The sequence below is a fragment of the Podarcis erhardii genome (genome assembly GCF_964252035.2).
Source record: "Podarcis erhardii genome assembly, chromosome: 9".
Lineage (NCBI taxonomy): Eukaryota > Metazoa > Chordata > Lepidosauria > Squamata > Lacertidae > Podarcis > Podarcis erhardii.
In genome coordinates, this window is record NC_138512.1 from 60266756 (window position 1) to 60293551 (window position 26796).

Here is a 26796-nt window from a genome sequence, read left to right on the forward strand (position 1 = left end):
TGGAGACCCAAGCTGAACTCTAGATGTAACTCAACTCCCAACTCCCATTGGACCATCCAGCATGGTCAATGGTCATGGGATGATGGGAGTTAGTCCAACAACATCTGGGTTAGAGAAGGCTGCCCAAGTCTACTCTGACTGGTGGTGGCTTTCCAGGGTCTTTGGCAAAGCTTTTTTTCCACAACACCTGAAAACCCATTTAACTGTGACTTCCAGGTCAAATGATGCTAAGTTATACACCAAAAGGCGGATCAGACTTCTCCAGACAGGCAAGTAGCCAAGGAACTCCAAGGAATCCAGTCCATACCATGCTGGGCTGGCTCCAGCACTGCCCACATGTCCCTGCATCACATAGAATCATGGAATTGGAAGGGATCCTGAGGATCCTTTACTCCAACCCCCTGAAATGCAGGAATATGCTGGTGGCCCATAAGGGGATCAGCATTACCAGTACTACTACACTCTAACCAACTGACATCAAAGTCAAATCATTGCTGTAGCTTCTCAGAGGCAGTGCCCCTGCCCATATTGTAGTTGTTAAATCCTGTAGCAGCCTTTTCATTCAGAACCTTCCAAGTTCCCCGCAGGCCACAAACTGCAGGAGAAAAGTTCATCCTCTTCTGTAATACTCAAATGAAGCTCTTGGGTTGGACGACTGGGGACAGACAAAAGGAGGGTACTCACATAGTGCACAGTTAAGGCAGTACCCCATCACTTTGCCCCCAAGCTTTTTGAGGCAACCAGCAACAAAGCAGAACAGCACTTGAAGCCGCTCGTGTTGTGGCCCATGTGTCTCTCGGTGCGCCACTGCTGCAGATGTGAAAACACACACCTGCGACTCCGGGAACAGTAGGCATCAATTACATTTCTGCACATTTATTTTCCAGCTTCAGCTTAAGTACAGCACAGTTTGATACCACGGCCTTGGCATTTAAAGTAGATTTGATATTTTGACTGAATGAGATGATTAAGTGAAAGGCAACGGCAAGGAAAATGCAACAGTGATGAAAACAGCATGCGCACACACACGCACGCACCCCTTTTGTGCTTCTCCTCCGTGTTCAAGCCACAAGCTGAAAGCCATTAAAACAGAATGTGCTTATGATAGTTTATATTCCGTAGTGTTCAAAGGGATTGTGCTGTGACATTTTGCATGCAAAGGAAACAAGCAAAGCAAACAGAAGAGTGGGACCTGGTTAACCTCCCTGGGGAAGACAACTATAATTGTTGATGCAACTGAATACACACTGAGAATTTATTCCCAGAATCCAGGTAATTTTACACCTGAATCTTACACCATAAAAGCCGTCTCACGTGCAGAAACAGGTTGTTATATGCTAACACAGAGGGAGCAGCTCTGCATCGCAATGGTCCAATGTTGCACATGTAACAAATAAAGCCTAGACCAGCCTTCCCCATCCAGTTGCCCTCCAGATATTTTGGACTACATCTCCCATCATCTTTTACCAGGGACCGTCTGGAGAGCATCAGACTGGGGAAGGCTAGTGTAGGCTGACAAGATAACTTCGGGCGAGCCACACCACCTCAGGTGGTTCAGATCCTTACCTCTACAAGGGGAGCAATCTGCCTCGGAGGAGTGAAGCTGCTTTGGCAACACAAAACTTATTTCACAGCCTTGTGGTTTTTGCAGGAGTCACTTACTTTTGATTTGCTGTGTCGTATAAGAGCAGAGAGTAGTCTGTTTGATTCTCCCATCACACCTGCGTGGTCCTTGGCTTCACACCACTCCACCAGCCGTTCAACCAGCTTCACGTTCTTCCCCAGTTGTTCAGCAGCTTCTGCTACATATAACAAAGATGGCATTTTTTTCAGTACGCAGCAGCAGTTGTTGTTCTAAAAAAACAAAAACAAAACCCCAGGACCCCACATTCCTGAAAGGTGGGAAAGAAAACAACAACCCTGATTTTGAACAAATAGGTAAAGGTAAAGGTACGACTCTGGGGTTTCGCGCTCATCTCGCTCTATAGGCCGAGGGAGCCAGCGTTTGCCCACAGACAGCTTCCGGGTCATGTGGCCAGCATGACTAAGCCGCTTCTGGAGAACCAGAGCAGTGCACGGAAATGCCGTTTACCTTCCCGCCGGAGTGGTACCTATTTATCTACTTGCACTTTGACGTGCTTTCGAACTGCTAGGTTGGCAGGAGCAGGGACCAAACAACGGGAGCTCACCCCGTCGCAGGGGATTCGAACCGCCAACCTTCTGATCGGCAAGCCCTAGGCTCTGTGGTTTAGACCACAGCGCCACCCGCGTCCCTTTTTGAACAAATAGAAGGCAAAAATAGCAATGGGCAGAATCCAGTTGGTGTTGCTCTGTTAGCAGAAGATGTTCATTAGCAGAATGAGGAAGGAGGATGGGGGGGGGTTCTCCTTCCCTAAGCAGTCTGGCCCCCACTCCAAAAATCTGCTGAGAAGAAACCTTCCGAAACCAATTGGGACAGAGGAACAGCCAATAATCAATTCCCAATTCTGCTGATGGGTATTTTCCATTAGCAGAGCAACACCAACTGGATTTCATTTAGGGAAAGATTATCCCAGTCAAAGGACACTGCTCAAGGTTGTACAGAAGGGCTGGTGAGGGGTGTGGCCTGGGGACAGTCCCAAGGGCCAGACACAGAGTTTTGAAGGGTCACAATTGGCCACCAGGGTCTGAGGATGCCCACCCGGAGGTAGGTTAAAAGGTCTGGAGTGAGCAGGGTCAAAGGTACTAAAAAGTGGGTTTTTCAGAAAGGAAGCTGTGTTACTGGTTCTCGAGCAGTCAGTACAAAAACGAGTCTTGAAGGTCAGGTGGGGACAGTTAAAGGAAGATGTCTGGAGTCTCCTCTAGGAACCATTATATTGTTTTAGAGAAAAATTGTCATCCGTGCCTGTCCAAAACAGTGGCAAGCAGTATAATAAAATTGTATTTTGCTGTAAATACAGGATGAAACAAGGGTTGCAGCCCTGCTAACCTGAATATTTTAGTTCCACACGATGTAGCAAATTCCTTCTAATACCTTGTACTAAAATGTAAATAATCTGAAGCTGCTCATTATATCCATGGTGTGCTGACTTCAAAATTGTGATAATTCAAAATCATAGTAAATGTCAATTTCTATAGTTTCCTTTTCCCCTTGACTCTAGTTTTTTTTAATCTTCCCTAGCCCCCTGCTCTTACTTCCAAAAACTAGCTCTGGAATTTTAAGGCACACACACTTTTTTCAAACCAATCAACCAACCAACCACCCTAGAATCTCAGGCAAACACAAACTTAACAGAAGTTGATCAAGAATATTCTGTAAACTCATAAGCTCTTTATTGTTTACTTCTGGCTGAAAGCCTTCCAAACGCTACTCCCTTTTTGCATGGAGGAAATTTGTAATTCTGCTGATGATAAGGATTTCAAGATACATGAAGTCCTCGGTGTAAGCAATTCAGTTGCCATGAAACTATGGCAATCTGCATTTATTACTTGCAGAAGTTCAATAGATTATGTTGCCTCAAACATCACTTTTTAAAAATAAAAGGTGTTGAGATAATTGTTAACTATTTCACAAAACTGTTCACATGTGTAGGAAAAGAGGATTTTTGGAACACCTGAAGCCGCAATATACTTCAGATATTCACTGCATGCCACACTGGCTGAGGCAAGCTGTGCTATGCCAATAAATCAAAAGCTTAAACTTGCACTTAGATAATAACGGACCATCACAGGTTTTTAAGAAGTCCATGCTTTTTTCACTTTACAGATGCATTCAATTTATTTGAAGGATTTTCTTGAAATCCCCTTTTTCTTCTATAAGGAACATAGCAACAGATCAAGGGCAGAATCATTTAATACAGGAGAACAATTTATTTTACCTTGTGCATCTATTAACATTCTTAACGTCCCCAGCAGCTTGAACTGAACAGGGGGCATCTCGGATCTGAGAAATTTCAAAACGGCTTCTGCCACGCCAGCTGACAGCATCTTCGCCTTATTTACAACTGCATGAATAAAGAACAGATATTATCTGAGAGGCACTGCGGAGATGATACACTTACACTGTGTGAAGAGATTTAGTCCTGAGGCAGCCTTTAAACACCTTTTCCAAAGGCCTCTGAAAGCAACATTAGAGGGCTTAGTTGTGTGAGGGGTGGGGGAGATGATCAGAGGAAGCAAGACTGGTCCTATTCTACTCCCATTTGAGTAGTAGGATTTTTTTTTTAAAAAAAGTTTAATATAACACATTGTTTATTATTATTATTATTGCTATTCTTTTATTTATATGCCACTCATCTGACTGGGTTGCCCCAGCCACTCTGGGCAGCTCCCAACTAAATATTAAAAACACAGTAAAATGTCAACCATTAAAAACTTCCCTAAACAGGGGTGCCTTTAGATGTCTTCTAAAAGTCAAATAATTGTTTATAAGGCCCTCAGAGCTGGACCTTGTTGTCCAGGCTGAACGATGGGTGTGGAGACGCTCCTTCAGGTATACTGGGCTGAGGCCATTTAGGGCTTTAAAGGTCAGCACCAACACTTTGAATTGTGCTCGGAAACGTACAGGGAGCCAATGTAGGTCTTTCAGGACAGGTGTCATATACATTCTGTATCATATATCAATCAGTTCATCCTATATCAGTCCATTTAATGCCTTATGCTATGTTAAATTTGCTTTTCTACCTACCTAAGAAAACTTTATGTAAAACTTCTATTACCTCCTTTCTTATGTTATATTAACTGTGTAAGTATATGTAGTTCCCTGTATGTCAAACTGTTCAGAAAAGCTGACACGATATGTTTAACCAGTGTATGCTCTACTGATGAACAGATGTCAAACTGTGAAAGACACACATATCCTGCTCTATTGGCCTCTAGCTTCCTCAACCTCCTGATCTATTTTAAAATTATTTTAGCACCATGCCTCTAGGCTTTAGACTGACTTAGACTGCCTTTAAAACCTAGAGGTTGTCTGCTTCTGACTCTTTTCTTTAAGGGCCTCTTTGAAGCCTCTGGCTGATTTAGTAGCTTCTGGACCTTTTTATAATCAAATAATATGTCCTGCCTAGGATGTTTTTGGGGGCCAGGGTGGGGCAGGGCAAGGCAGAGTCCTGAGAAATATTTCAGATCAATAAAGCACTGCTGTATCCTTCCGTTTCATTGAGACTATTGTTTGTGGTGACTTCCAGTTGCGGAAGTTACATATTTACAAGTAAATTTATGAGTTACTTAGGTATATTAGAACCAGCCTGCACCTTTCACCAAAGGAGGTTGTAGATTTCTGGGCTATACTCACTATAGACCACAGATGTAGAGGAAAAGAGAAGGGAGGAAGCACCCTATTGGTTTGTGGCATATGATGACTGTGTTGTGTTTTTAAAATGGGGTGTATGTTCCAGGTGCAGAGGGATGTGGAAATGAGCCCTGCATCTGTACACCCTGCTGTATGTATGGGACACTTAGTACAAGCCAACATTATACACATGCGTGTGTATATAGAGATACACCCCACTCATGCGATTCATCCCCTGCAAAAGAAGGGGAAAGGGACTGGGGAGGTGGGTCACATGAGCAAGGCGTAAGAACCAACCTGAGTTCACACAAATAACTGGATAGACTGAGCAAGTGTCAGGGACTGGTAGTGGGAGGCACCAGCCAGTAAACTCCCAAGGGAAACCCCAGAGGAGATAGGCTCAGAGCCAGGGGAGTCGTGGTGGGACACTGAGGAGGTCAGAGGGAGAAGAAGATTGGGAAGAGGAGCTGGATGCTGAAGGGGCAACAGGGTTTAGTGAGCAGGAAGAGCTGGTGAAAGAGAGCAGTTCAGACCCCGAGGCTGAAGAAGAGGGGTCAAGAGGCTGCTTGATCCCTCTCCTGCTGCGACAAGCTCCCCTTCCCTTCATCTAGTCCCCAAGAATGCGCAGGATAATGAGGAGACAAGAACGGGTGTGCAGACGCAATTTGAGACTGCTTGAGAAACATCTGGGAGAGGAAGAGCCTTAGAAAGGGTGGAAGGCAGTCCTGGCAACTGCTCCATAGGGGCAGGGCCTACTGGGAATGGTTGCTAAGCTGTATGTTGTTTCCTTGACTAAAGAGTTAACTTCACTGACAACAGAGCTCTGCTTCTTTCATGCCGACCTGCATCTGACTCCAGTCCTGACAGCAAACATACATGCCGAAGGCTCAACACACGTAGTGCCTACACAAAGGGATGCAGTATAGTGTGTGTGTGTGTGTGTGTGTGTGTGTGTGTGTGTGTGTTTGCAACATGAGGAGAGAGAGAGTGCTTTGAAGAGACAAGGACGATCTGCTGTGAACCTAAGACAGGTGCTGTTCTATGAACACAGAATTCAGAAGAATGCAAATCATCTCCCTCCAGTCATAATCATTATTATGCGAATGACAAACAATCCACCTTGCAAACAGCTGTCTATAACATCACAAGGAGCCTGTGCTTTTTGCTCAGTCTCTTGGGACCTCTCTTCCGCCGTTCTTGGCGACTGCACCTGTTCCACCCTTGTGAGGCTCTCTACCCCCACGTGTGAAGCAGGAGACAGACTTTGCTCCAGAATGTATTTTAATTAAAAGTGAGAAGTTAGATGGCATTTCGAACATGGGCTAACAAGATGTTGCTTGTTCTGGCAGAGATTTCCACCTCAGAAGCTTATGCTTTATTTTTAACAAGCACTTTTCACTGAGCTGTATTTCCTCCTTGCTGAGGGAATTTTGATAGTAATTTGCACCTCTTCTCAAAATCTTGGTTTGTTTGTTTTTTAAAAAAAAAAGATTTAAGTGAAATGAGGTGGGAGAATAAGAATGTTTGTGGGTGCATGTGTGTATCTACACATAGAATGCATCTGCTGCTCTAATAACCCTTAGCTGTACCATAAACATATACAAATAGACCTGGAAATAATAATAATAATAATTTATTATTTGTACCCCGCCCATCTGGCTGGGTTTCCCCAGCCACTCTGGGCGGCTTCCATAAAAACCAGAAATACACTAAAATATCACAGATTAAAAACTTCCCTGAACAGGGCTGCCTGGAACAACCTATTTACCTGGAAAGTAAATAGGTTGCTCACAGCTGAATAACTCCCTAACAGGAGTTCAAAGAGAAATAAAAACAAGAGATGTAATGCTGCACAGAGATGCATGTAGAAGAGAAAAGTAATTGATGGGACTCTGGCTGTTTCCCCCACACTTCATTATATCTGGTCTGCCATCAACCCAACACGGGTCAATTCAATTATATGCAAATCTCATAAACAAAGTCAAAGTGGGCGCTGCCTTATGGATTGGCAGCCAAATTTGCTCCTGATTTTTATAGCAAATCCAGCCACTTGCATCTCCACCTCCTCTTCTTTATACAGTACTGTACTATTATATTTTATAATACAAACATAATATACATAACATGGTATTTATCTGACATTTGCCCATAAGTGCTCGTGATAGGATTGGAGCACTGCAATCCTTACACTACCAAGTGAGGTCGCCCAGTATTTCTCTCCCCGCATTAGAGATAAAGGAGCATAGTTAGTGCCACCCAGTTCATCTCTCATGTATTAATCATTAGGAAAACGAGGTTAAGGCTGCAATGCTAAGTGCACTTAGTAGGGAGTAAGCCCAACGAACACAGCAGGACTTACTTCTGAGTAAACCTGTAGAGGATTGTGCTAAACTGTTTCCTAATGATACGCAGCAGGACACACAATTTGGAGGAGCAGAATTCCACCACCCCATACACTGACACACCCCTTTTTCCTCAGAGCTGGTCCTGCGTTTGGAAACATACTAAATTGCTTACCAGGAATAGCGAGGTTTCGGAGCGCGCTCAGTGCTGCATGCTGCACGGTAACATTGCCATCCTCTACGTGCCTGTCCAGGAGGTCCATCAGCTTCTGAACGATGCCATTATCCACCATATGGATACAGTTTCCATCTGCGCAAGACCAGACCATCAGAGCATGCATAAAACACTTCTCTGTTAAAACCAGTGTTTTTCCTCCACCCAAACTTTCAGCAATAAATTTTGCTCTTCTGCGACACTAGTTCATCATTTAAAATAGAACTGGGAAGACGAAACAAGAGTCTGAGACACTGTTTACCTGCTTTCCAAATTTTCTTTCTTCCTTTTTTTGCCTAGGCCATATGTATTTAAATGCACAGTCTCCCCTACTCCATATGTTCTTCAAATCACTTTGAAAACAGAATTCACGAGGGACATGCATGGCTGTTTACCTATTCCTTTGCCTTTCAGTGCATTGTGGGGACACCATCGCCTTGTCCCACCTAATGTTTGGCAAGTACTAATGTCCTACAAGGTGGCTATATTTTTAAGGTCTGAAAACAAACAAACAAAATTTTTCCGAGAGTCGGATCTCTGTTCGGCTGCTTATAATCCCCACCATAAAATGCACTATGCCAACAAATATATATTCCCTGCCCCAAGTGCTATTTAAACTTTAGTGCTGACAACAAGCTGGAGTGTGAACTTCAATGATTTTTACCGTTTCTAGCAAAATTTGCAATTGCCAGTGCTCCTGCAAGCTGCAGCTGATGGCTATTAGATAGGATCCACAAAAGCACCCTTTGGAAAACACTTCCTTTTCCTCCTTCAAATAGTTTTTGCATTGATTCATCTGGGGGAGGAAAGAAACAAAGTACATTTGGACAAAGTATGAAAAATATGGATCTTTACAGCTGCTTCAGGCCAAGTCAAGCCATTAAATCCACCTGGTACAGTAGCGACTATACTGTTGACACTAGGGTGGTATTCAATTAAAAAACAGCACAAACAAAATGATTCCCACTTCTGCAACAGGACTTTCCCCTTTCTCCTCCCCACACCTGCTCCACAAGGTGGCAAAAACCCTAAAACAGATGGGGGGGGCACAGGGGGAGGAGAACTGGGAGAGACTGAACATTCACCTTACCATTAAGTTAAAATCTCCCTTAGCTCTCTACGGAATCAGATGGGACCTCGGCCTTGTTACATTTAGCTAGAGATGCCACATTTAACTAGAGATAGCATCTAGGATACAGTGCCCTGCCACTGCCACATTCAATAAAACTTCCTTGTACCCATTGGGCTTACAGCACATGTAAAAGTTCAACCTATACAAAGAAAATCAGCATGTCTGGGGACCATGCCTGCCAACTGTCTAGTAAAAGTTGCTGGTTGTGAAAAAGAAGAAAAGCAGTTTTAGCTGAAACTACTAAAACTCAGCCATTCTAGGAGAACACAAGCTAACCCACAGACTGCAATGCGATGGCTAGAACCCGATATGCTAATGACAGCATGAGAATTCCCAGGTTCCACATGCAATACTCACCTCCCAGCAGCAGTAGAACCATAAGATCAGAGGCAGTTTTGAGCTCAGCAATGTCGTCCTCTTTGTCACTGTCCACGGTCTTCTGGACTATCTCAAGTAGACACTCCACCAGGCCTGCTTCAACCAGCTGTAGCTTAATGATATCTGGGTGAAGATAGAAGAACCTAAATATAAAATGCTTTTAAAATACAGTGGTACCTCCAGTTGTGGATGGGATCCCAAGGTTTCCGCGACCTGAGGACTGCTTCTGCGCATGTGCAGACTGCTTTTGCGCATGAATGCAGGGCTAAACCCAGTAAAATACTTCTGGGTTTGCTGCATGCGCATCCCGAAGTTTACATAACCAGAGGGTTACGTAAACGGAGGTTCGACTCTACTGTGACTCCAAATAAGGCGTAGCAAAAGCAAGAAGACTAGGTAACTACAACTGTGCATGCCACACAATGCCGGAGACTACTAGCCATTATGACTATGCCCTGTCTGCAAAGTTGGAGGCATCGATGTTTCTGAATTCTAGTTGCAGGAAGCCAATGAAGGGGAGAGTGGTCTTGTGTTCAAATCCTGATTGCGGGTTTCCCACAGGCATCTGGTTGGCCACCGTGAGAGTGGGATGCTGTTTACTAAAGATTTACTTGCTTTGCTGCATTTTATGAGTTGTACTGTTGTTGTTTTCCTCACAGAGCAAATTCATATGTGTCAGGGGTTCAGAAGGAGAGACACAGGAGGGGGAGCAAATGGAGAGTGAGGAGGAGGAGTACGAGGGGGGAGCAGGCAGTGACAGTGGAAAGAGTTATTCCACAAGCCTCTCCAGCGAATCGGAGGACTCACAGAAGGGAGCGCCGATGGCCAGGGCGAGGGGGGTTCCAGGGGGGAAGCCCCAGGAGGAAGGGGCCAGCGGGGAGTCCCTGAGCAGCAGTTGGAAATCAGGACCAGCTTCCCCACCAGAGCGCAGTGGGGAGGGGGAGTCCCAGGAATCGGGACCAGTGCTCTCACCACCAGCGGGAGGAGAGGAGTCAGGTTTGGTCACGCCCACATCAGGAAGCGGGGAAACGGTCAGGAGGAAGGTTACCGGCTGGGCGTGCGCGCCAAGTTCAAATGTACAGGCGAGCGGCACAGCAGGGAGCCCGGGTAGGGAGCCAGGTCCTAAAGCCCGCCGGAAGGAAGGGGAAGACCAAGGGGGGTCAGCGTCAGAAGAGTCCAGGAAGGAGGAGACCCCAGAGGGCAGAAAGACCCAGCGAAGGAAAGAACAGCGTAGGAGGTGGAGCCGGGCGAGGATCTTAAACTGGTGTGGGAGGAGCAGTGAGTCAGAGGGGACTTAGCCGGTCTAGCGTCGAGACGTGGGTCTGCGCGCCCAGAGCCTTGAAATGGAAACTAAACTTCAATAAAGACTTTGTATATTATATCCACCGGGCGTTGGTCCTCTGTGAGCTGGGATCTAGAGGCAGACCTGACAATATGCTTCTGCTCTGCTTTCTTAACCCTCCTTTAATTTTTTTTCCTTGTTCCATCCAATCACAGTTCTTTAACCTTGAATGTTACTGGATTTGGATTTGATATCCCGCTTTATCACTACCCGAAGGAGTCTCAAAGCAGCTAACATTCTCCTTTCCCTTCCTCCCCCACAACAAACACTCTGTGAGGTGAGTGGGGCTGAGAGACTTCACAGAAGTGTGACTGGCCCAAGGTCAGCCAGCAGCTGCATGTGGAGGAGCGGGGAAGCGAACCCGGTTCCCCAGATTACGAGTCTACCGCTCTTAACCACTACACCACACTGGCTCTCTGCAACTTCTGTCACCCTCAGCTATTAGTCAGGGCTGGTGGTAATTGTAGTCCAGCAGCATCTGGGGACCCAAGATTGAAGAACTGCGCATAGTACAAAACACTGAAATAAAGGGGAGGGGCTCAGTCAAGGGTTTCCACACAGACCATTTCAGCTAGACACAGCTTCCTCAGCAAGAGCCGTGACTCAGCCAAATATCAAAATGAATTTCTCTCCCTCAGAAACAAAACTGTCACCAGAGTCTCACCATTTTCTGCCAAAGGAGCCAAAACTTCAAATATCATCTCCTTCTTGTCATGTTCTATTTGCTTTTTGAACAGTTTCACAAGCTCTTCAGCAATGTTTGTGTAGGCGAATTGCTCTTTGCTTGATTCTGTGAAATCAAAAAGGGGAAAGCTAAATGCACAGAATGGCAGCACTGTTTTCTCTTCAGTTTATTAGGAGGTTACTCGGCGCAATGATTAACAGAGCTAAACGCTCTTCGCAGACAGGAACAATATACTCCCATACTTAAGCCTGTCACTAAATGAAAAGAAAAACATCCAGGCCTTTTAAGATAAATGTGATGACCTGAATTATTAATTATGTTCAAAGCTGTTAAAAATTTGCACCAGTGGAACGTGAACGTACCCATAGCAACAGCAAAATTACCAACATATAAATTAAGCCTTCAGCTGCCATCAGCTGAACAAGAAAAATTACACTATGAGTGCACTGGGTTTCTGATTGAAGAGACTAAAGGTCAGACCCAGCACCTTAACATTTACATGGCTACATGCTGGCAGAATTTGTTCTGGTGTCTCAAAACAGACAAATCCAGATGCTTTGATTCAACCTTCTTTCTGGGTACCCTGAGTCTGATGGCTTTTAAAATGCAGGTGCAATATTAAGTTTATTGACCTGTTTCTGACATCTTAAGCCATCCATCAATCTACACAGTTGCCAATGTTAGCTACTTAATATTTTTTTATGGCTGTATTATGTGGGAACCAGTGGGCTTGCTTTCAATACAACTCACAAGAGTAAAGAGAAGCAATGGTGATGTTCACACGTCATGCAAAGCCAAACCATGGCTTGACATGACAGCACTGGCTTCTGAGAAGGAGATCACAGCTGCTTGCTGCTTCTCAGGGTTTTTAGATTGGTGTGGGTTTGGCTTAGCATGTTGTCTGAATCCAGGATGGCTACCATCTCTCCTTCTTCAATGAAACCTATAACCACAGGACAAACATTGGCTACAGACCATGGTTAAAGGCAAGAGCTTAAGAATGACCCTGGAACACGTTGCCAAAAAGAAGAAGACGATGCCACACCTTAGCTTAGCTGCCATTGTCATCTGACCTAAACACCCCGGGAGCAGCAAATTGGTTGTGATTCCGTCTCAGACAGCCAGCACATTTGTGTCATCACAGGGAGCATGTGGCTGTTAGGTGGTTGAGTTAAAGTAGGCCATGGGAACTTGAGGGCTGTGCCAAAGGCTTCACAGAAAAGGTGGGTTGTGAGGAGGGATTTAAAGGAAATGAGAGAGGAAGCAGGTCTTAACATACAGGGCTAATACTGAACATAAGAACTAGAAGAACCAAACTTTATGGGTCATTTACGCACAGTGGCAATATATTTGTTTTAATTATATCATTTTACTGTCACAGAACGCCCTTGCCAAGCCCAACCACTGTGGACGGGTAAGGTGGTCTTGCTGCTTGCTCCCTCTGCAGCATATTAACTTAAGCAATAAAACAATACAAAAAGGAGAAATCATCAACGTTGTAGTAAAAACATAAAATTATCATGTGATCTGAAAATTGTTATGGCTCCCCCAGTGTCAAGCAGACATTAAGAACCCATTTCCATAAAAAGAGGTGAGGGAAAGAGCTGGCGGAGGAGACACACATCAATGAATACTATGAATACTAAATGAAATTTAATCATTCTAAGCTATCACTGTCAGTTTCTGCTTTCAAATTTGCCATATTTATCACAGACTTCTGAAAACGGAAAGTTTGCCCAGATTGAATGCTATAGTACAAAATTGGTTTGTTTGCTTTTAAAGTTTTTATTCCAAAATTTTCCAGGTGTTTTTTTTCCAGGCCTAGCTGGACCACTGTAAGAGGAAGGCAAACACCAACGCTGTTTGCATGAGAGGTCCTTCTAAACTCTTCCCTGATATCATGTAAAGTTATCTAAGTTTATAACTGTGCATAGACTTTTTTATGAACTGTTATACTTTCTTGAGAGATAGAAAGCAACACTTCTTATAGTTAGGCAGTGAGGAAAAATCTGATAGGAAGTCGTATTTGAACCTTAGAAATAAACTTTATTTATGTCAGGAGTAACCAATATGGCACCCTCTAGATGTAGTTGGATTCCACCTCCTATTGACACCAATCAGCACGGTCAGTGGGGATGAAAGCTGTAGCCCAAGTGGAAAGATGAACTCATGTGTAGACATCAGGCAGGCAGAGAAGAGCTGGAAAGGGGAACTTGGGATACTTGAATAGTGGATACAGATGAAAATATCAGCACTGGTCCTCCTTCTATAAACTTGCCATAAATAGTAAATTAGAACAATGTAACATTTATAAATAAAGAGAACAGGTTTGTGGGTTGCATCCCAGGACTTACCAAGTTCTGCTAAATTGCCAAACGCAACAAGGCACATTTCAGTCAAAGCCGAATTTTGGCAATGAATGCCCAACAATTTCACTAACGTAGGGATAACTCCCATGTTGATGAGCTGAGATTGTAGGGTATCTAAAGACAGACAACAACAAAAAAAGGACAAACGTGTTTGAGTTAGCACTGCCTTCGCAGTATCACAGTATCCTTAATTATTCTCCAATGTCAATAATTTAAACAAGGAGGCAACTGTAACCTACAATCAAAACATTGCTCCTCTTTGTTCTTCTGATGTCTGCTTAGTATTCAAACCTATTATGGGAAAGAAATCCCCATACAGTCTACTACATGAGAGAGACTGCCCCTCTCTGGCCACAAACCCATTTAATAATAAACTATTATAGTTTCTCCAAAATAATCTTAGACGTTGTTAAACCAGCTTTTCCAATCAGATGCCCTCCAGATGCTTGTTGGACTACAACTTCCATCGTTCCTGGTCATTGGCTGTACTGGCTGGGGCCGATGTGAGTTGGAGTCTAACAACATTTAGGGGGCACATGGTTGGGGAAGGATGCGCTAGTGTGCATATATCCTCAGCGGGCCAGAGATTTATTAACAACAAAGAGAAGGGAATATATATGCTGTGCCATCACTGCCTTCAATGTCTGTGCCAGCAGAGAGTCTCTCCAGAGTGAAAGAAAAATCCATGCATGCATTTCTACTTGCCCTCTGAAACCTCACAGAATTATGGATTGTGGCCTTTTACTGCAAATATTGCATGTACATTCTACTGCTTTCCAAAGGGGTTTATACGTTCATAACAGTGTGCAAAGGACACAGGCTTCTCCAACGATAGCTGCAGCCCAAGTAAATGAAAAATGCATTTCTCATTTATACTTCCCAAATTGCCTCTTAAAGCTAGTGACTAAATACATCTCAGTATTTCAGGTAACGGAATGCTTCTGTCAACACAACCAAATAAATCTGAAGACCAGATTATAATAATCATAATAAGGCAAGGTTACTTCGTTCATCACAAAAAGCCCCCTTGGAAGCCCGCAATTACAAATTATGTACACTAGATTTTCAGTTTCATGAAGAGTAATAATAAGTATATTGATGTAATGTCATAGGCAGTCTCGCTTTCCCCTCACCAATGCATTTTATTGCTTTTAAATAGTAAGGTTAGCAGGAAAAGACAGAGTAAGTACTTATGGAAACTTAACACGCTAAAAGTGTTATGCAAACAAGTCACAATATAGGTTACAAAAAGCTTGATAAAACAAAGTGGCTTAACAAAGAACAAGGACAAAACATTTCATAAGAGTCCATTGCCACTATGGTATAATCTTCATAGAGAAAAAATATTATTGCGTGTAGATATTTGCAAACAAAAATATGTTTGAAGATTATCCATTAGGAGACACCATTAGTTTACAAAACAAAAACAAAAGCTTCCACAATTTAACAAGTGAAATATGTTTGCTTTGCAACATAAGAAAAGGATGCAAAAATCAGTTGTAGTCATACTGCACTCAGATTCCTCCAAGGATGCCCCTGAGCAAAATAACGGGAGTCTATCGCCTCACTGACTGACTCCTGGATTTTAAAAGCAAAAGCGGTCGTATGTGTGATAGTCTTAAACCTATGTGCAAATATCTGCAAACTGCCCCCCTCCCACCTTCTGAACCAGATCGGAATATATCTTGTTCCAGACATTCAAATGGTTATAATTTGATTTTTAATTATTAAAGGCACGGATTCAGTAACTTCCTGCAGCAGAAAGCCACATAACACAACAATGGACAGCCCATGATGCTGGAGCGTAAAGGAGCAAGCCTGTGTGTTATCACTGGATCTCCAAACCTTTCTCCTGTTGCAGGCTTGTGTTGACAACCACTGACAAAAAAGTAACTCAAGCTTTTGAATGGATGGCTGGATGTATGCAGATGTCCCATTGCTAAAACCTTGCCTAGATTCCATTCACATCAGCCAAAGACAGAGTGTGTCTCCGTTCAGACACTCACCTAATGCAAAGCTAGCAGAAACACACAGGAATACCCAGGCTATTCACCCTCTGTATTTTCTACAGAGTGGATCTACATAGCCTTGGACAGGTGTCTTTCCCATTACCTGCTATCTGTTCCTTTCAACTGGAGATGCCAGGGATTGAATCTGGGGCCTTCTGGGTATAATGCAGAAATGCTACTACCACTGAGTGGTGATTCAAAGGTCTGCAAAGGTGTGATCTCTCCTCAATAATCAAAGCAGGGGTGGTAAGCTTTGTCCTTCAAGATGGTGCTGGATTAAAATTCTCATTGTCCCCAAATATTGGCCATGCTGGCTGGGGCTGATGGGAGTTGGAAGTTCAACATCATCTAGAGCAGCCTTTCTCAACCTGTGGGTCACCAGATGTTGTTGAACTACAACTCCCATCACCCCTAGCTAGCAAGGCCAGAGCTCAGGGATGATGGGAGTTGTAGTCCAATAACATCTGGGGACCCACACGTTGAGAAGCGCTGATCTAGAGGGCCACTGGGTAGCCACCATAAAGTACGATCTGGGTCCTTCATCCAATTGCCAAAATGACACCACTCTTTCCTCTCCAAAAAGGATAATATTGCATGATTCACCCATCTGAGTGTGGTGGAGGCAGGAGGGCCCTCTCGTTCCACCACCACCACAGGAAGAGGATTTTGTGCGCAAGTAAGAGTCTGAACAGAGGCCAGCAAGCTTGGAAAAATGGAAAGAAAATGCAAATTGTCAGCATTAATGTAGAAGTCAGTATTCTCCTCTGAGCTAATTAACTGAAATTTAGTATATTTTTAAGCCAAGAGCTTTCTTACAAAGCTTATTAAGAAACCATTACAATCAAAGAATTTTGCTTGAGGATGAGTGTTGAAGCTGGTCCTGTAACATGGTGTACCAACTAAAGGTTACAATCCTGTTCCTCTAAAATTAGTTGAATTTTTATTCTGACAGCAGAAGGATAGCACTGCAAAGAGTAGAGGCTAAAAATAAAGTTTAACTGCTGATTGGTAGAATGTCATATGTTTAAATGAATGTCTTTGGTTACCTAAGGTGTCTTTTTTATTTTATTTTGGGGAAAATATTCCTTATTCTGTTTTTCAGGCACTGTACTTTTTATGTATTCCACCCTCTCTTTGCAAATATTAGATGGCTAAATCTCCAAGATTTCATATTCATATTGGTTTAAGGACAAGGAGTGTGGTGGAGTCTCCTTCTTTGGAGGTCTTTAAGCAGAGGCTTGACAACCATATGTCAGGAGTGCTCTGATGGTGTTTCCTGCTTGGCAGGGGGTTGGACTCGATGGCCCTTGTGGTCTCTTCCAACTCTATGATTCTATGATTCTAAGGACATGTACCTTTTACTTAATAAATCAGTTTGTAATTTCAGTTTTTACAGACAATGGAAAATTATAATCAAAAATCGCTGGAGCATATGAGTTCAGCTTCAGAAGCTGCAGAAAACAAACTGTACAATTTACCACTATTTATGTGTAAGCCTTCCAAAGACTACAAGATGCTGGAAAGCCCCCACTGTTACAAAGCTGCTTACATTTATTTTTCAGCAAGTGAATGAAAGTGCCCCATGCATACATGAATGGGTAAATAATAATTCATTCTCCTTTAATGCCATTCTAAGTTGTTCAGAATCTTGAGGCTCCTCCAGACATTAGTTTGGCTGTTGCCTGGTAATGCCAGACATTTGAGATTCCATGGAGGTCCATCAGCTGTGTCTTCTTCTAGTGAGTGCACAGGAAGAAGCCACAATGCAGCTAGCAAACACAGAAGGAGCATGTGGATTATTTAGGAAACTTGGAAAAACAGAAGAGTCAGCTGGCTCGACACAAGAATTAGGACACAGCATTGTGTTTTCCACTTTTAAATTCCATTTGCTTCCTCATATGCTCTTGGAATAGGGGTAGCCAATATGCTATCCTTCAGATGTTACTGGATTCCCTATCCCATTAACTCCAGCCAAGATGGCTAATGACCAGGGATGATGGGAGCTAGAATCAAACAACATCTGGACACTGGGCATTCGGTGCATTATGATTTACTGATAGATATTGGGATGATCTGCCATACACTGGCAAGAGTGCCTGACCCCCAGTTGTTTAACAGTAGCAAAAACAAAGCTATTTATTCAATCTGATACTGAAATCAAATTCCTGCTCAGAATCTGCTCAGAGGCACTCTGTTCTTTAACTCTAATGGTGTGTCTTTTGCACCTGGCGCTTGTTGGTAAATTGCTAAGCGAAAGATAGAAGTGGATCTTGCAAGCCTGAAATCTGCCCAGAGGCTCCCAGTAAGAGAAGGAAGGAGCTGAAGACTCAGAAGAAACACAGAAAAAAGGACAGAAAAGCACAACGTATGGCAAATAGATGGATAGAAAGTTCATGCTGCTTCAGAAGATGTTAAGAAGTGATCATGGAATGTATACATTTGAAAATGCTTTGGAAACCAAAATCCCCCCCATTCACAGTCAAACATCACCCCAGAAATTTGATTTTCTCAACCCAACTTTGGTTTCAATCTACTGAAAGGCTGTTGTTGCAGAACGTTTAGCCTGAAGTTTGGGCAACCAGACAAGTGGAACAATGTTTTAAGACACATTAACAGTTATAACAGATTTTCAGTTTCATGAAGAGTAATAATAAGTATATTGATGTAATGTCATAGGCAGTCTCGCTTTCCCCTCACCAATGCATTTTATTGCTTTTAAATAGTAAGGTTAGCAGGAAAAGACAGAGTAAGTACTTATGGAAACTTAACACGCTAAAAGTGTTATGCAAACAAGTCACAATATAGGTTACAAAAAGCTTGATAAAACAAAGTGGCTTAACAAAGAACAAGGACAAAACATTTCATAAGAGTCCATTGCCACTATGGTATAATCTTCATAGAGAAAAAATATTATTGCGTGTAGATATTTGCAAACAAAAATATGTTTGAAGATTATCCATTAGGAGACACCATTAGTTTACAAAACAAAAACAAAAGCTTCCACAATTTAACAAGTGAAATATGTTTGCTTTGCAACATAAGAAAAGGATGCAAAAATCAGTTGTAGTCATACTGCACTCAGATTCCTCCAAGGATGCCCCTGAGCAAAATAACGGGAGTCTATCGCCTCACTGACTGACTCCTGGATTTTAAAAGCAAAAGCGGTCGTATGTGTGATAGTCTTAAACCTATGTGCAAATATCTGCAAACTGCCCCCCTCCCACCTTCTGAACCAGATCGGAATATATCTTGTTCCAGACATTCAAATGGTTATAATTTGATTTTTAATTATTAAAGGCACGGATTCAGTAACTTCCTGCAGCAGAAAGCCACATAACACAACAATGGACAGCCCATGATGCTGGAGCGTAAAGGAGCAAGCCTGTGTGTTATCACTGGATCTCCAAACCTTTCTCCTGTTGCAGGCTTGTGTTGACAACCACTGACAAAAAAGTAACTCAAGCTTTTGAATGGATGGCTGGATGTATGCAGATGTCCCATTGCTAAAACCTTGCCTAGATTCCATTCACATCAGCCAAAGACAGAGTGTGTCTCCGTTCAGACACTCACCTAATGCAAAGCTAGCAGAAACACACAGGAATACCCAGGCTATTCACCCTCTGTATTTTCTACAGAGTGGATCTACATAGCCTTGGACAGGTGTCTTTCCCATTACCTGCTATCTGTTCCTTTCAACTGGAGATGCCAGGGATTGAATCTGGGGCCTTCTGGGTATAATGCAGAAATGCTACTACCACTGAGTGGTGATTCAAAGGTCTGCAAAGGTGTGATCTCTCCTCAATAATCAAAGCAGGGGTGGTAAGCTTTGTCCTTCAAGATGGTGCTGGATTAAAATTCTCATTGTCCCCAAATATTGGCCATGCTGGCTGGGGCTGATGGGAGTTGGAAGTTCAACATCATCTAGAGCAGCCTTTCTCAACCTGTGGGTCACCAGATGTTGTTGAACTACAACTCCCATCACCCCTAGCTAGCAAGGCCAGAGCTCAGGGATGATGGGAGTTGTAGTCCAATAACATCTGGGGACCCACACGTTGAGAAGCGCTGATCTAGAGGGCCACTGGGTAGCCACCATAAAGTACGATCTGGGTCCTTCATCCAATTGCCAAAATGACACCACTCTTTCCTCTCCAAAAAGGATAATATTGCATGATTCACCCATCTGAGTGTGGTGGAGGCAGGAGGGCCCTCTCGTTCCACCACCACCACAGGAAGAGGATTTTGTGCGCAAGTAAGAGTCTGAACAGAGGCCAGCAAGCTTGGAAAAATGGAAAGAAAATGCAAATTGTCAGCATTAATGTAGAAGTCAGTATTCTCCTCTGAGCTAATTAACTGAAATTTAGTATATTTTTAAGCCAAGAGCTTTCTTACAAAGCTTATTAAGAAACCATTACAATCAAAGAATTTTGCTTGAGGATGAGTGTTGAAGCTGGTCCTGTAACATGGTGTACCAACTAAAGGTTACAATCCTGTTCCTCTAAAATTAGTTGAATTTTTATTCTGACAGCAGAAGGATAGCACTGCAAAGAGTAGAGGCTAAAAATAAAGTTTAACTGCTGATTGGTAGAATGTCATATGTTTAAATGAATGTCTTTGGTTACCTAAGGTGTCTTTTTTATTTTATTTTGGGGAAAATATTCCTTATTCTGTTTTTCAGGCACTGTACTTTTTATGTATTCCACCCTCTCTTTGCAAATATTAGATGGCTAAATCTCCAAGATTTCATATTCATATTGGTTTAAGGACAAGGAGTGTGGTGGAGTCTCCTTCTTTGGAGGTCTTTAAGCAGAGGCTTGACAACCATATGTCAGGAGTGCTCTGATGGTGTTTCCTGCTTGGCAGGGGGTTGGACTCGATGGCCCTTGTGGTCTCTTCCAACTCTATGATTCTATGATTCTAAGGACATGTACCTTTTACTTAATAAATCAGTTTGTAATTTCAGTTTTTACAGACAATGGAAAATTATAATCAAAAATCGCTGGAGCATATGAGTTCAGCTTCAGAAGCTGCAGAAAACAAACTGTACAATTTACCACTATTTATGTGTAAGCCTTCCAAAGACTACAAGATGCTGGAAAGCCCCCACTGTTACAAAGCTGCTTACATTTATTTTTCAGCAAGTGAATGAAAGTGCCCCATGCATACATGAATGGGTAAATAATAATTCATTCTCCTTTAATGCCATTCTAAGTTGTTCAGAATCTTGAGGCTCCTCCAGACATTAGTTTGGCTGTTGCCTGGTAATGCCAGACATTTGAGATTCCATGGAGGTCCATCAGCTGTGTCTTCTTCTAGTGAGTGCACAGGAAGAAGCCACAATGCAGCTAGCAAACACAGAAGGAGCATGTGGATTATTTAGGAAACTTGGAAAAACAGAAGAGTCAGCTGGCTCGACACAAGAATTAGGACACAGCATTGTGTTTTCCACTTTTAAATTCCATTTGCTTCCTCATATGCTCTTGGAATAGGGGTAGCCAATATGCTATCCTTCAGATGTTACTGGATTCCCTATCCCATTAACTCCAGCCAAGATGGCTAATGACCAGGGATGATGGGAGCTAGAATCAAACAACATCTGGACACTGGGCATTCGGTGCATTATGATTTACTGATAGATATTGGGATGATCTGCCATACACTGGCAAGAGTGCCTGACCCCCAGTTGTTTAACAGTAGCAAAAACAAAGCTATTTATTCAATCTGATACTGAAATCAAATTCCTGCTCAGAATCTGCTCAGAGGCACTCTGTTCTTTAACTCTAATGGTGTGTCTTTTGCACCTGGCGCTTGTTGGTAAATTGCTAAGCGAAAGATAGAAGTGGATCTTGCAAGCCTGAAATCTGCCCAGAGGCTCCCAGTAAGAGAAGGAAGGAGCTGAAGACTCAGAAGAAACACAGAAAAAAGGACAGAAAAGCACAACGTATGGCAAATAGATGGATAGAAAGTTCATGCTGCTTCAGAAGATGTTAAGAAGTGATCATGGAATGTATACATTTGAAAATGCTTTGGAAACCAAAATCCCCCCCATTCACAGTCAAACATCACCCCAGAAATTTGATTTTCTCAACCCAACTTTGGTTTCAATCTACTGAAAGGCTGTTGTTGCAGAACGTTTAGCCTGAAGTTTGGGCAACCAGACAAGTGGAACAATGTTTTAAGACACATTAACAGTTATATGACGAAACAAGCAATCTCATCCACTATGGTTTGTAAACCAACTCAACAAAGCCTGCGGCTCATTAACACTGCAGGGAGACACAATGTATTTGACGCAGAAATAAATTCAGATGCTAAGTAAGGCAACCTTGTGTATTGCTTTAGTCAAGAGTTCATCAATTTAAGTGGTGAGTTTGAAGCTTATATTTTTAAGAGGAAGTGTGCTGACAGCCCAAGACTGGATGGTGTGCAGAGTCAACTCTTTTGTGCAATATTTCATTCTACACTTCTTTAAGCCCTCTTTAGAATACCCAAAGAGAGCTGGTTTCCAAGAATTTTTTAGCTCATGCCTATGAAATGTATATATTTACCATTACGTAACTGTAACCTACCGCTATACCTTTGGAAAAGCAACTTTCAAGCAATATGCAAATAAACACACAAGCCACTGTAGACACAAGCATTAGCAAAGGAGAAATGCGTGGCTTGAATATTGATCCGCTTTCCATTTTTGCCTACATAAGATTTTCAAGTGGAGAAAAAGAAATGCAAAGCAGCAGAACATTAATCAACGAAAGCAATATATTCCAGTCACATACTTCCAGGGCGCTTGCAAGATTAAGAAAAGCTCAGTGGTTTTACATTACACTATTAAGAATTTTTCTTCAAAGGTAATGAAGGAAAAGTCGAATCTGGCAGATTGAATTTTAACACAAAATGAAATGAGAAAGTATAATGTAAAGAAAAATGATTTTAGATACAAACAATGTTGCGTGTGTGTGTGTACACACACACACACGAAATAAGATAACAGTTCCACATACCTCTTGTGTTTCTATTTTTGTATCTCAAATCAATAAATTAATAAATACCATGTGGTGCAGTGGTCTGAGTGGTGGGTTGGGTCAGGGGTAGCCAGGGAGTGGCTCAGCTAACATGGCTAATGGCCAGGTACGGTGGGAGTTTAGTCCAACAACATATGGAGGACACCAAATTGGCCACGCATAGGCAAGGTTGAAAGACTGTAGCTTGCACAAGGCACAGAGTGAGCTTCTGAAATCCCCAGATCCAAACCTGTCTTCTAGTTTTGTTGTTAAGCTCTGAGCTACCTGGCTGAAGGATGGGATAAATACACTAAACAAAATGTTGAAGTGTGGACCAGTCTCCTTCAGCATTTCAGAAAGCCAGCCACACCTCCTTCCAGTCACTCAATTTAATTTGCTCTCCCCAACAGACACTCAACATTTTGGGACTGCTGAGCATGCTCAGTCCTCATTGGGCCTTGTTCTTGTTGCCCTGTTAGGTTTCGTTTTCTAAAGGACGGGTTGCCTCCATATGTTGTTGGACTAAAACTATCACCCCTGACTTTTGGCCATGTTGGCTGGGGCTCCTAGGAGGTAGAGTCCAACCATGTTCAAAGGGTCCCAGGTTAGTCACTTTGTACTTCTGTAAACCTTGGAGTTCCCCCAAGCATGAAAATAAATCCCTGTTGCTCACCAGTGGTGCCATTTTACCTAATGTCCTGTCAGCACTCACCACCTGAGTTTGTTATCAGAAGGAGTGGAAATTCCAGGCTATGATTTGATCTTACAAATTCTCACTTACACCCATGGTTATGACTCAGCAAAACAAATGGCATATGTACCAACAACCACAAAACTTCCTTCATCAGTAAATATATTCTTGGGATGGAACAAACATCGCACCAACGTGACAGGCATACACACCCAGTCTGGGAAGGCTTAAGGATTTGGGTGGCAGAGGACTCATCGTGTTTGAACCATCCTTTGCTGGCAATGCTATCATTCTGTAAAGTGGAATTTGTATCTTACAAGATCCCCTCTACAGAAAAATACATTTGTATCTACACATACCTTGCAAGATGGGAGGAAAAAGAAGAGAAGAAGTTGCATATACCCATTTGAAAAGCTGTTCATCTGACTGCTGCAGTCAACACTGCTGCAGTCCCCACCCACCACCACTGCAATGCTTCAGAGGCAATAAATCAGGGGGTGGTCAAACTCTGTCTGCTGCACAGATCAAGTGCAGCTCATGGGAGGACTTAGAAAGTAAAATTTAAAAGCCTCTTACTTTGTTAGCAGGCTGGTAACCACAATAAAAAATTATTCATCTTCCTCGCTTAGAGGGTTAAAGTACCATGTGAAGCAGCAAGGCAAATGGCAAAACTGAATAAACAATAACACAGAAGGGTGGCGGATGAAGAAGAGATTTGGGGAGCAAAGGATAAACCATGGCAATGACAGCTTTTAGTAAGCGAGGAAGAAAAGCTATGAAAACAGAACTCTGGTGTGATTATCAAGCCATTGTGGGTGAGGCGGGGATGGAGAATCTGGGTGCACCCTGTGACTTGACCATATGAAGATCTGGCTCCTCAGCTCTTTAGAGTACATTCCTAACCCCATTTACCTGGGAGTAGGACCCACTGAATTTCATAGGACTTACTTCTGAGGAGACATAGTTAGGACTTGCAATGTTAGTCTGTTTACTTTGGGCACCACAGCTGTAAAGGAGGAAAGGGCAGCTTGTTAACTTGGAAAAGGTAAGGAAATGAAAGGAAAAAGCAGCAGCGTTTTAGAAGGAGGATAAAAATCAGTGTGCATTTAATGTATTATTCACAGAGCTATCATCAGATCATAGGAACTGTCATTGATGCAATCCACAGCCCTGGATGCAGTTTGAATGAGACGGAGGTGCTGCGGAGCCCAGCCTTGCCTGCTTTGAGAATCACCTCCTCAAATTGTGGGCGGCAGCTACCACTGGCCCCTTCTGGCAGTAGTCGGTGGAAATGCACAGAACAGGGCATTTTGGGTCGGGCTGGACCAACACAGTATCCATTGGTTCCTAATTTAGCCCAGCTGCTGTCACATGACAGCAATGGGCCCAATAAACGTCTCTTCACAGCACCAGCTTGGGAGCCGCCATAGCAGAGGGCCTTTTTCCTCTTCCAGACACAACCCAGCCGCCTTTCGCTGTGGCCAGTGTGAGTAGCAGAACTGTGGCTATGCCTATACTGCTCCACTATGTTCCCCACTGCTAGCTAGGGGTTTAAGAGCAAAGGAAGAGTTTCCTGGATAGGGCCAATGGCTCATCAAGTCCAGAATCCTTTTCTCACAGTGGCCACCCAAACGCCCGTGGGAAAACCTCAAGCCAGACCCGAGTACAACAACACCCTCCCCTTCTGTGGCTTCCAGAAAATGGCATTCAGCCCCCAACCATTAATGCCTCTGACAGCAGAGGCCAAACCAGTAACCATTGATAGCCTTAACTTCCATGGCTTTGCCCATTTTTTATAGCAATCCAAGTTGGTGGCCTCCTGTGGGGATGAACTCCATAGTTTAACTATGTGTTGGGTTTGGATTACATCCTAATACTCAGGGCTTTTTCCCCCAGCTGGGACTCTGTTAAAACCTTCATACATTTATAAATGATTTTTTTTTCCTGAAAGAGGGGAGCCTTTTCTTTCTTTGGCTTTAAATTATGCACCTATGTGTTACAGCAGGCAGCACTGTAGAATAATTATTTTCTCTTGTGAGTGTGAAGAGCAAACAGAGGTTTGTCTCATTGATTGATTGATTGAATTTATATATCGCCCTATACCCAGAGGTCTCAGGGTGGTTAATGGAAAAGATCACACTATATAAAATAAAAATAAAAACAATAACCCAGTAACACCCCCCCCCAAAAAAAACCAGCCACATTTTAAAAGGGTATAGGATACTGATTAGGTAAACCAAAGGCCTGTTTAAAAAGGAATGTTTTTTGCCTGGTGCCTAAAGGTGTACAGTATAATGAAGGCGCCAGGCGAACATCCCTGGGGAGAACATTCCACAGACAGGGAGCCACCACAAAGAAGGTCCATTCTCGTGTTGCCACCCTCCTGCCCTCTCGAGAAGGAGGCATCTTCTGGGATGGGTCCTGCTATCCAGAGTTTTTGCAGGTAATTGTATAAAAAATCCTTTAAAACTTTTTTTTTTAAAAAAAACCACACATTTTAATCTACAACTTTTTAATCTATCATGGGATGCCAGTGTGCCTTTAAATACTGGAGGCCACTTAGAGTTCCAAGTAGGAAGAAGTTAAGACAGCTGGAATTAGACCAGCTGGGGTCAGAGTGACCCAAAAGGCATGGAAATTATATAAATTGCAATAAGTTCCTCTAATAGCGAACCACACAGATGGGTGCCTATGTGGCTGCAGCCTGGAGCCACAGAGAAATGAGATGGAATTATTTGCTTGACAGAATCATTGTGGGTTGCAGGGGCAAAAAATTTTAAACCTCAAATACAGCCCAACTGAAAAGAAAATGGAAACATAAGAAGAGCATGTTGGACCAAGTCAATGGGAAACCTTCTCCCTTCCAGAAACTGCCATTCAGAAGGACACTGCCTCCAACCGTCTGGTTTTATTGATTATACCTTCAAGAAAGAGCACAGAAGGTCTCCACCGTTAGCTTGTGAAAGATTATGGTCCTTGTGATTTCGGACTTCTTCCATTCCCCAACATTTCTGTTTTGCTACTTGGTTGTTACATTTTTTTGAAGTACACAAAAGTTAATACAGAAAATTTCAGGATCCTCTCATAAAACCGATATCGACTGTGATGTAACACCCCCAAAGATGAAGCTTCATATGGTCTATTTTCAAAATTTCATCCCTGAGGTGGGAGGAAGTGTCCCGGATTTCCCTTTTTGCAGTCCAGCTGTAAAAAGGGGAAAAACATTACTTTTCTTCCCACCGGAGAGATGAACCAATGAAAATGGACCACATGAAGCTTTCTAATTCGGGACGCAAATATTCGAATGTGTCTTTCCACAGACACATTGTCAAAACAGTCCCTCCAACACAAACACACACACACT

General features: G+C 43.0%; 1 protein-coding gene across 6 annotated transcripts in view; it reads right to left on the reverse strand.

The window, feature by feature from the left end:
* Positions 1–26796, reverse strand: part of RAP1GDS1 (Rap1 GTPase-GDP dissociation stimulator 1) — a 104030-nt gene that overhangs the window by 6447 nt on the left and 70787 nt on the right. For 5 of the 6 annotated variants that reach the window (XM_081876895.1, XM_081876896.1, XM_081876898.1 and 2 more), the window contains 7 exons: positions 13720–13848; positions 11345–11470; positions 9318–9461; positions 8493–8624; positions 7790–7924; positions 3858–3983; positions 1663–1802 (listed from right to left, as the gene is read on the reverse strand). In XM_081876895.1, the coding sequence (XP_081733021.1) occupies positions 1663–1802; positions 3858–3983; positions 7790–7924; positions 8493–8624; positions 9318–9461; positions 11345–11470; positions 13720–13848 (932 nt within the window). The remainder of the gene's footprint in view (positions 1–1662; positions 1803–3857; positions 3984–7789; positions 7925–8492; positions 8625–9317; positions 9462–11344; positions 11471–13719; positions 13849–26796) is intronic. The other variant, XM_081876897.1, reaches the window with a different exon arrangement.